At 38.4% G+C, this 10,946-nt stretch overlaps 1 protein-coding gene across 9 annotated transcripts in view; it reads left to right on the plus strand.

Annotated features, from left to right (window-relative positions):
* LOC138329648 (protein sister of odd and bowel-like) overlaps positions 1 to 10,946 on the plus strand; it is a 108,772-nt gene that overhangs the window by 67,253 nt on the left and 30,573 nt on the right. The window contains exons 5-6 of one of the 9 annotated variants that reach the window (XM_069276844.1): positions 6,902 to 7,302; positions 8,255 to 8,392. The exons of 4 other annotated variants lie outside the window; for them this stretch is intronic. In XM_069276844.1, the coding sequence (XP_069132945.1) occupies positions 6,902 to 7,302; positions 8,255 to 8,260 (407 nt within the window). In that variant the 3' untranslated portion in view covers positions 8,261 to 8,392. 4 more of the 9 variants (XM_069276843.1, XM_069276803.1, XM_069276813.1 and 1 more) reach the window with 4 other exon arrangements.

Below are 10,946 nucleotides of genomic sequence, written 5' to 3' on the forward strand. Positions count from 1 at the left end.
GTCAGGTGATGCCAGAAACACAGGACAGGGACCCGCTGCCATGGATCTCGGCACATATGTGGATCATTTCTGTGAGAACAATGGTGGTCCAGTAATGCAGGCAGCGGGACCTCAACATCAGTTTATTCAAGGTCATGGAGGGACAAGGTCATCCGAAGGTCAAGGTGACATTTCCTGTGGATCGTGTTTGATGATTTGTGGGAGTAGAGATGAGTTCCGTGACCATGTGTTCTCTTGTCATGGAGATCAGTACACACACCTATGTTACGACTGTGGTAAACTGTTCAAGTCATATCAGGGTTACAAGAAACATGAGAAGTTGTACCACAGAGGTGGCGCCGACTGTAAGTCATGTGAAATTTGTTGCAGAACATTTCCTGACGAGAGCAGCCTGAAACAACACCGATTAAAACACACCGATGAACGTCCCTTCACCTGTGACAAGTGTGGAAAATCTTACAAGTATAGGAACACGCTTAAAGATCATTCCTGTATCGGCTGAATCAGCAGTATTCTTTTTTCGCATTGATCTGTTGACTTTACTACAACAAGGGACTTGTTTCTATTTTGATCCCAAGTAACACACATTGAACTGTACCAACATAATTATCTAGTCATGACATTATCTATTTAGGTATGTGATAAACTTGAATATTGACCTTGAATACAGAGAGTAATGGGGACATTGACAATAGAACTGTCCAGTAGTCACTAGTGTTCTAGAGATTGTTTACCTCACACTTGAATACACTACATCATTCAATTTACCAGTATCCCAAGTGTCTGATACAGTGTCTGGGCTATGCAACATCAGTACAGAAATATAAACATTTTAGTCATTCATTCCAATTGCCTTTAGTAGCCCTATATATTTTCTTTAAATGTATGTGCATTATTTCCATTGATATTCCTATGGACAGCCTGTGCATGATGTAGGAATGTTTAGATTTATTTCTCATTACAAGCCCAGCTGGATAAATTGAATGTCGTTCTGTGTGTTGACCTTTGTTTGATCTTTGTTTGACCTTTGCTTGAGCTTTGTTTTGTGTAAAAAGTAACTGAAGGTCGTTCCCTTGCTTTGTCTTTGGCTAGGTGATGCTCCAGGTCTGGAACAACTTATAAACGTCCAATCAGCCAGTGCAGACACTTCCTCAGCTGTTGTCAGGCCTGGATATAGTGGGAAGTTCAAAGGTCAAGGTCACACCAATCAAGGTCAAAGGTCACACCAGATCAATAGAGAGTCTGGTACTTTTGCGTGTGCATTGTGTCAGACCATATGCCAAGGAGAACAGGGGCTGAGGATGCATGTATTGTCCTTCCATGGCCCTGAGTATACCCATATCTGTATCGAATGTGGCGGACGCTTATTTAAATCTTACCAGGGATATAAAAAACACGAGAAACTTTGTCATCGCAGAGGTCTGGACTGTAAAACCTGTCATGTGTGTGGAAAGTCCTTCGCTAACGACAGTAGTCTGAAACAACACTTACACAGACACACGAACGAGCGGCCTTACTCCTGTGATAAGTGTGGCAAGACTTACAAGTTTATAAACAGTTTGAGGACTCACACATGTGTTGTATCTACCAGTCCACAGACTTAACATCCACATATACAGGGCAGTCAGATGTCTGAGGACTCACACGTGTTGTATCTACCAGTCCACACGCTTAACATTCACATATACAGGGTAGTCAGACGTCTGAGGACACACACATGTGTTGTATCTACCAGTCCACAGACTTAACATCCACATATACAGAGGAGTCAGACGTCTGAGGACTCACACATGTGTTGTATCTACCAGTCCACAGACTTAACATCCACATATACAGGGCAGTCAGACATCTGAGGACACACACATGTGTTGTATCTACCAGTCCACAGACTTAACATCCACATATACAGGGCAGTCAGACGTCTGAGGACTCACACATGTGTTGTATCTACCAGTCCACAGACTTAACATCCACATATACAGGGCAGTCAGATGTCTGAGGACTCACACATGTGTTGTATCTACCAGTCCAAAGACTTAACATCCACATATACAGGGCAGTCAGACGTCTGAGGACTCACACATGTGTTGTATCTACCAGTCCACACACTTAACATCCACATATACAGGGCAGTCAGACGTCTGAGGACTCACACATGTGTTGTATCTACCAGTCCACAGACTTAACATCCACATATACAGGGGAGTCAGACGTCTGAGGACTCACACATGTGTTGTATCTACCAGTCCACAGACTTACCATCCACATAAACAGGGCAGTCAGACATCTGAGGACACACACATGTGTTGTATCTACCAGTCCACAGACTTAACATCCACATATGTGTTGTATCTACCAGTCCACACGCTTAACATCCACATATACAGGGCAGTCAGACATCTGAGGACTCACACATGTGTTGTATCTACCAGTCCACAGACTTAACATCCACATATACAGGGCAGTCAGACGTCTGAGGACTCACACATGTGTTGTATCTACCAGTCCAAAGACTTAACATCCACATATACAGGGCAGTCAGACGTCTGAGGACTCACACATGTGTTGTTTCTACCAGTCCAAAGACTTAACATCCACATATACAGGGCAGTCAGACGTCTGAGGACTCACACATGTGTTGTATCTACCACTCCACACACTTAACATCCACATATACAGGGCAGTCAGACATCTGAGGACTCACACATGTGTTGTTTCTACCAGTCCACAGACTTAACATCCACATATACAGGGCAGTCAGACGTCTGAGGACTCACACATGTGTTGTATCTACCAGTCCACAGACTTAACATCCACATATACAGGGCAGTCAGACGTCTGAGGACTCACACATGTGTTGTTTCTACCAGTCCAAAGACTTAACATCCACAGATTTATTTCCTTCTGTACTTTGTTCCTACCATGAGTGCCTGACATTTTGTATGTTACCATCTAAGTAGCCTGTAACATACTGAGGAATCTTGTGTTAGACAATGAACAATGTGTCAAAGGATCTCAAATACTGATAGGGCAAGTGTTCATACCATAGAGTTGTAACAAATCAAATATGTTGATGACTTTAGTGTCTCGTCACTAATCAATGAGAATAAGCCTGGCTTGCAAATAAAAACACAAAAGTCCAACATTGTGCTGATAATGGGACTGGGATGATATTATGGCGATGAAGGGCCTAACTAATTAAATATCTATTTCTAGGTTTTTGTTCTACCATGATGAGGAGTATGTGTAAATTAGTGGTGAACCTATTCTACCTATTGTGTCTAGTAAGTGAAGGTCATTGTTTTTCACCTTGTCTTTTGGTCAGGTGACGCCAAGGATCCAGGCCATGGTCAAGTCATCGATCTGGGATCCTACACAGATAGTTACTATGACAACGTAATGCCACCAACAGAGATGATATTACAGCAGTTAGGTCAAGGGCAGTCACACAAGGGTCAAGGTCTTTCTAAAGTTCAAGGTCATATTGGTTCCAATGTTTATGGTTGTGGACAGTGTTTGGTGCGATGTGAAGGTAAAGAAGGATTACGTCAGCATGTCACACAAATCCATGGACCACATTATACTCATATCTGTTATGAATGTGGCAAACTCTTCAAATCCTATCAAGGATACAAAAAGCATGAGAAATTTGTACATAGAGATGGGGGTGAGTCCAAAAAGTGTCCAATATGTGGACGGAATTTCCCCAACGACAGTAGCCTAAAACAGCACCAACTGAAGCACGCAGACAGCAAACCGTACACGTGTGACAAGTGTGGCAGGTCATATAAATATATCACCTCTCTCCAGTACCACACCTGTGTACCACAGTGACACAGTGGCATCAGTTTGTGTGGAGCAACTTGTGATGTGTCATCAGTTTGTGTTGAGCAACTTGTGATGTGTCATCAGTTTGTGTTGAGCAACTTGTGATGCATCATCAGTTCCTGATAAATGCTCAAACTTTGTGGATGTCGTCAGTTTCTAACTGGTGGAGTGTCATCATTAGTTTCTTTTGAACAACTTTTGAGAAGAGTTATCAGTTTCTGTTAAGAGTTATCAGTTTCTGTTGAAGGCTCAAGCTTTGCCATTATTCTATTTTGTGTAACTTGTGATGTGTCATCAGTATTTGAGTTGAGCAATTTATGATAATCATCCTCAGCTTTACCACAGTTGATGTTCAGTTTTGAACAGAAATATTAAGAGTTCAGTAAGATTGAGATAATTTAGTATTGATTCATTCCAAATTTGCTTGTATTGTACCAGAGTTGTCTTAACATGAAGTATTGGATTGTAAATATGTATGGTGACTTGTGTTATACTGGTATGAGGGTGTTGATCAAACATTGAAAAAATAATTTGAAATTCTTTTAATTGAAAAAGAAGATATGATGATTATAGACAAATTGGCTAGATGATGTTAAGATAAACATGTAAATATGTTGTTAGTTTAAATTTGATATGTTTCTGTTAATAAAAAATGAGATAGAAAAATAGTATTTTGTTTTTATCTGTATAATTATGATGAGTGTAAACTTACATTTTGAGATATATTAGAACCATCTACATATTATATAGGTAGACAAAACATAGAGAAATCGATGACATAAGAAAGAAGATATAAAAGCTCTGAATGCCTTTTAGGCTGGAACAGTAGGACCGAGAGGTCTACAGCCAGACTGATCAATATACTTTCTACTGGAGCTAGGATTATAGGAGCAGACACTTGATCAATATGTCTTATCATAACAACAGACAGAGCCACGATCAATGGATCTGCTCCACAGTCTGATGCTGTCCCATCTCGCTGTATACACACCAACAACAAACGTTCTAACACTCTCACCCTCGCTGGTTTCTACAGCAAGTTACAATTGTAAAATATGATTTGAGATCACTCTCACCCTCGCTGGTTTCTACAGCAAGTTACAATTGTAAAATATGATTTGAGATCAAACATGTTGTATGCAGAATGTGGTTTAGCAAACAAACATTTGCAATCCAGAATATAATTATTTAGAGAAGAAGTATTTAGAATACTAGGGATAAATATAAGAAAAACCTTTGGATATAGTAAGGTTTTCAAGAACATAACATATCTATGATTGTGACCTAAAGGTTGACCTCTATACACAATGACCAGGCAGGTTGATTTATATAATGATATCTTAAACTATAGTGAGGACCTTAAAAGTTGAACTCTATGTGATCTTAAAGATTGACCTCTGGGTGACCTTAAAGATTGACTTCTGGGTGACCTTAAAGGTTGACCTCTATACACAATGACCACACAGGTTGAGGTATATAATGGTATCAGTAACTATGGTGATGGCCATACCAGTAATGCTTTTATACAATGGTGATAACCTTGTAGGTTGACCTCTTTGTGAACATGTTTATGCTAATTAATGTTTCCATTAAGACATGACCTTTGACCCTTGTCTTTGGTTAGGTGATGACACCACTGAAGGACGGTTGGAGGAGCTCTACTCATCTCATCTACAGTCAACAAAGAAGATAGCAACAAGTATTCTGGATAATCCTCTTATTCAAGGTCAAGGAGTTCGTGCATGGCAAAGTCAAGGTCATTCTTACCAATTAGATCAAAGTCTACAAAATACAACATCTAATGTCCGTGCAAGGCGAGTATTCTCCTCGAGTCAAGGTCGTGTTGGACCAAACCAGTATGGGTGTGGACTGTGCCTGGTGGTCTGTCAAGGTCAGAAAGGTCTACAGGACCACGTATGGTCATGTCATGGGTCCCAGTACAAGTACATCTGTTATGAGTGTGGTAAGGTGTTCCGATCCTACCATGGCTACAAGAAACACAACAAGCTGGTACACGAGGGAGGAGTGGACTGTAAGACGTGTGAAATCTGTGGTAAAGTGTTCATTGATAACAGTAGTCTGAAGCACCACCTACATACACACTCAGACGACCGGCCATTCACATGCGACAGGTGTGGGAAAACGTATAAGTACGCAACGACACTGAAGGAACATGTGTGTGTGGAGAGCAGGAAGGAGGATTCTTCTGGGAAACCCTAAACTTTGGCAGGAAGGAAGATTCCTCTGCGAAAATCTAGACTTTGGCAGGATCAAAAGACAATACCTCTGTGAAACCTAAATTAAAAAAAAATGAATTAGAGGATAAATTAAAAAAGACAAATCTTTGTTAAAACTCTAGACTGCATAAACCAAAGACAGTGGTCGGGATGAATCCCTGATAAAGCTTAGTACTGTACATAAATCTTAAATCGAGAAAAAAGTGATACCTGTAGACATCCAACAGATATTAAGGAGGGATCCCTTAACTGATTGACCTTATGTGATGTTTTGTGTGTCGTGCTACAGTTTAGAATATGATAGCCTCAGATATGTGTTAGGTAAAATTGGATAGTTCTAGATTGTTCTTAAAGACAATGAGACTGGCTTGATATGAAATTAAGCAGGCTATATATAGAGAGAGGAGTGTATCTCCGAGAGGAGTGTATCTCCAACAGTAAATCTTGTGATGGAATTATAAACAATGACATACCTATCTAATTATTTGATGTCTTTCTGGGCCATGTGTCTTGGTAGTGTGTAAAGTTTGGAAGTGAAAACAACACTTCAGTGCAGATTATTAACTTACATGACATATAATATTTGGAAATTGTACTCTGTACTGTAGTTGATATTTCCTGTTTAAGATGGCGTGGACCGACTTCTGACATTTCTATCTGTCAGGTGCTGTGTTGATAACTGACAATGCCTCCTTGTAAGCTCAATTGCATTATGGGATGTTACCACCGGCAACCATAGTGTAATATTGTGCATGTGTATTCAGGATGTTTACTCTATGTTGTACTATTTGTAACAATAAAGCTGTGACTAAGAAAACGTGTTTTGTCTTCTGTAGGTTTGCCCCCCTCTGACAGTGCAGGCATGCTAATACCATCCCACACTAACAGATCACAGTTTGCCTGTCAAATCTGCAAGATTATCCAATATTTCCCCGACATGGAAAGTTTGCGGGGCCATATCCTATCACAACACAAGAACGACTACCAGGATTTCTGTTTACTTTGTGGCAAGGGATTCAAGTCTGCCAGCGGCTTCAGCGACCACCAAAAAATATACCACGGCTCCGGCAGACAGCAATTTAGGTGTGAAGTGTGCGGCAAATGTGTCGCGCGGAAAAGTCATCTGGAGGTTCACATGCGACGACACTCTGATGTTCGCTCCTTTGGGTGCATAACATGTCTGAAAATGTTCAAACACAAACATCAACTTCGACACCATGTCTGTTTCCAGAATAATGTAAGTTACTTATTCGGTTGGAGTTATAATAGTTAACAAAAGTCAGATATTGGGTGTTAAACACATCCTTGCCCTAAAAGGTCTTCATTTCTAAATGAATCTTTGTAAAGACGATACTTTTGAAAATCGCTTAGAATTCTTGGTTACCATAATTTAAATAAACTAAGGGCTGTGATAGTTGAGGGGTATTAATGTCGGATGTTCTGTTACTATAACCCGATGTCTCCGTTTTTCAAATTGGAAACCTAAATTAGGCAGTGTCTGGGTACCAACCATAGTGGCTTTGATGACCGTAAATGACCTTGGCTGTTGATAGGAAGTTACACAGAAATAAACCAATTAGATTATCCTAGTATGGATCAACATTTTTAGAAGAAGGGACATAAGTCAAATATTTCTTGAAAAAGATGCATAATACTTATTGTATCAAATAAATAAAAAAGTAACTTGACTTGTTTAGTTCTAGTGCTTCAGTTGACCATTAGGAAGTTTAATTTGTGTATTGCATATGACTAATGAGTCGTCAAGTTCTTTATCCTTCATAACACAGACAGATTACAGTCAGTAGTGAACATGGTTTATATACCAATGTGGCTTATATGTGTACAAAAACGAAAAAAAATATATTGGCACTCTTCATTGTCATGTGACCTGCTACATTCAAAACATTCATATGAACTTCTGGCATCTGACTTGTTGCCATGGCGACACCTTGATGTATTCCTTGAACTTAAGTGTTGTAGGGTAACAATGTATTGACCATGAAGGATGTTTTTTTCACTTGTCTTGCTGTCCTTGACCTTTAACATTGCCGTTTTGTTGTTGTGGTGTTATGAAGGCCTATTGGTCTGTCGATGTTGTGCTGCTTTGTAGGATTTATCTTTCTAAAGTATTGGTCTTCTGATGTCTTTCTCTGTTGTGATAGTCACACCACTCTTATTTATATCTGTAGGGATGACAGAAGGAGAGATGAAGAAGTCGGAATGGGAGATGGAAGAAGGGAAGGACACAGAAGGGGAGGAAAGGGTTCGGAAGCACAACTGTAACATCTGTCTCCATTCGTATTCTCAGAGTGACCTCCTTAAGGAACATATGCTTGTTAACCATGGTGGAGAGTTCCCCTTCTTTTGTTTTGAGTGTGGCAAGGGTTTTAAGTCAGCTGGAGGACTGAAAGGTCACCGTAAGGTCACACATTCTGATGGAGCAGACGTCCATGAGTGTGATATCTGTGGTCGTGTGTTTCCTCATAAAAGTAACCTCAATTCACACATGGTCAGTCACTCTGATCACCGACCCTTTACCTGTAAGGTCTGTGGAAAGTCGTATAAACGCAAACAAAACTTCAAAGAACATATGTGTAATTTGTAAGGTCTGAGGAAAGTCGTATAAACGCAAACAAAACTTCAAAGAACATATGTGTAATTTGTAAGGTCTGAGGAAAGTCTTACAAACGCAAACAAAACTTCAAAGAACATATATAAAATTTGTAAGGTCTGAGGAAAGTCGTGTGAACGCAAACAAAACTTCAAAGAACATATATAAAATTTGTAAGGTCTGAGGAAAGTCGTGTGAACGCAAACAAAACTTCAAAGAACATATATAAAATTTGTAAGGTCTGAGGAAAGTCGTGTGAACGCAAACAAAACTTCAAAGAACATATATAAAATTTGTAAGGTCTGAGGAAAGTCGTGTGAACGCAAACAAAACTTCAAAGAACATATATAAAATTTGTAAGGTCTGAGGAAAGTCGTGTAAACGCAAACAAAACTTCAAAGAACTAAAATCCATGGGAAAATGGTATTATGAAGTTTTAGTGCAGTAATTTACAGAAATTTTGATCTTAAAACAATAAAGTTATTTCTTGACCTACTTTTGGACAGTTAAGAGTATGACAGTGTATTATGTTAGAAAGACTATGTGGCCTTGGTTTCATCATATGACCTTTACTAGTTAGAAATAATCTATTAAGGAAATATTGCTGTTTTTATCTACACAAGGCTTATGGAATAGATTTTGTAGTTGATACTTCTGCTTCGTGTATATACATGCCTGTTATTTGAATATTTTCCTGTATCTTAATAGAATTGAAATGAATCCATTTTTACTGTCCATAACTATTACTCTGTACATAATTTTAGAATCTTGTAGTTTCATTGTGAACTGTCTCACATGGCAGGACAGATTAAACTTCTCCCTGTTTATATATTTATCACACATTATATGGAATCCTAGATTCTGTCTCCACCTGGTGATGGTTTTACGTGTTACAACTCCCTAACTGTTCAGTTTAGACCCTTGAGACATTCTGTATGGGCTTTTGTCTTTCTTGTGCCTTTTGCAATTGGGTACCTTCCATTTTCAATACGTTTTTTCTGTTGCCATGGAAAATGAGTCAAAATTGTCAAATTGCAGTAAATTCTTTTGTTTATGGGATATAACATCAATAGTGTTCAACATAGCTCCATGAAAGTTGTGTCTACTTTGATTCTCGATATTTTCTCTGTTACTTAAAGATGCTCCACCGCTGACAAATACTATTTTTTCACTATCAAACACAGGAGCAATCGGTTTAATATTTTTCTTCAGTTACAAAATTTACTTACTTTACACCATCACCACCATTGAAAAGTTTGAGCTTCTAATTTTACATTAAGTTTAAAATATAAAAAAGAATTAATTGCATCCCGAAAAAATTCTGTGTCACTATCTTATATGGAATGAAGTACTGATTGCGCATGCACCAAAGGCAAAATGAATTATTTTATTATATTTTTTGTGTTAATTAAACATGTATATACACGATTAAACACCCATTATTGTTCAAGTGATGAATGTCATTTATGCTCTGTCGGCGGTGGAGCATCTTTAAGAAATGTATCTGATCCAGGATAACACCAATCTGTGTAGATAGGTAAACACATATAGATTCTATGACTACTTCTAGTCGCGATAGACATCGCAATGCTTGGTATAACCTTGTTCTCCTTGTTCGTGTACCTAGAATGTGTAATATATATATAAAGCTTTCAGTGTTAACTATTAAATGGTAGATATCAAAATGTTGTTTGTTTGTTTGTTATACTTTATGAACATATCAGTTGTCAGAGTAACACACTTCTCTACATTCACACCACTAGCCTGACATAAAATTGATGTAGTTAAAGGCACACCTTACTTACAATATATTGTAGTAACTTCACAGTTTATTGATGGAATGGCATGGAAATTTAAGGTCAAAGAGACAGGTTTAAAAGTAAAAATAGACATTTTAAAAGATTAAGGACAATAAAAGTTGAAGGACTCTATAAGTTAAAGGTCAAAGACTCTAAGAGGATAAAGGTCACAGACTCTAACTCAACAGTGATAGTAAACATGTTTAATGATCAAGAACTTTACATGTTAAAAGGTTAATGACTTTACAGGGTTAAAGGTTAATGACTTTACAAGGTTAAAGGTTAATGACTTTACAAGGTTAAAGGTTAATGACTTTTCAGGGTTAAAGGTTAATGACTTTACAAGGTTAAAGGTTAATGACTTTACAGGGTTAAAGGTTAATGACTTTTCAGGGTTAAAGGTTAATGACTTTACAGGGTTAAAGTTCAGGGACTATTAAAGGGACAATTCATTCTAAGAGAACATTAAAA

This window comes from Argopecten irradians, chromosome 8, assembly GCF_041381155.1.
Source record: "Argopecten irradians isolate NY chromosome 8, Ai_NY, whole genome shotgun sequence".
In the NCBI taxonomy this organism is placed as follows: domain Eukaryota; kingdom Metazoa; phylum Mollusca; class Bivalvia; order Pectinida; family Pectinidae; genus Argopecten; species Argopecten irradians.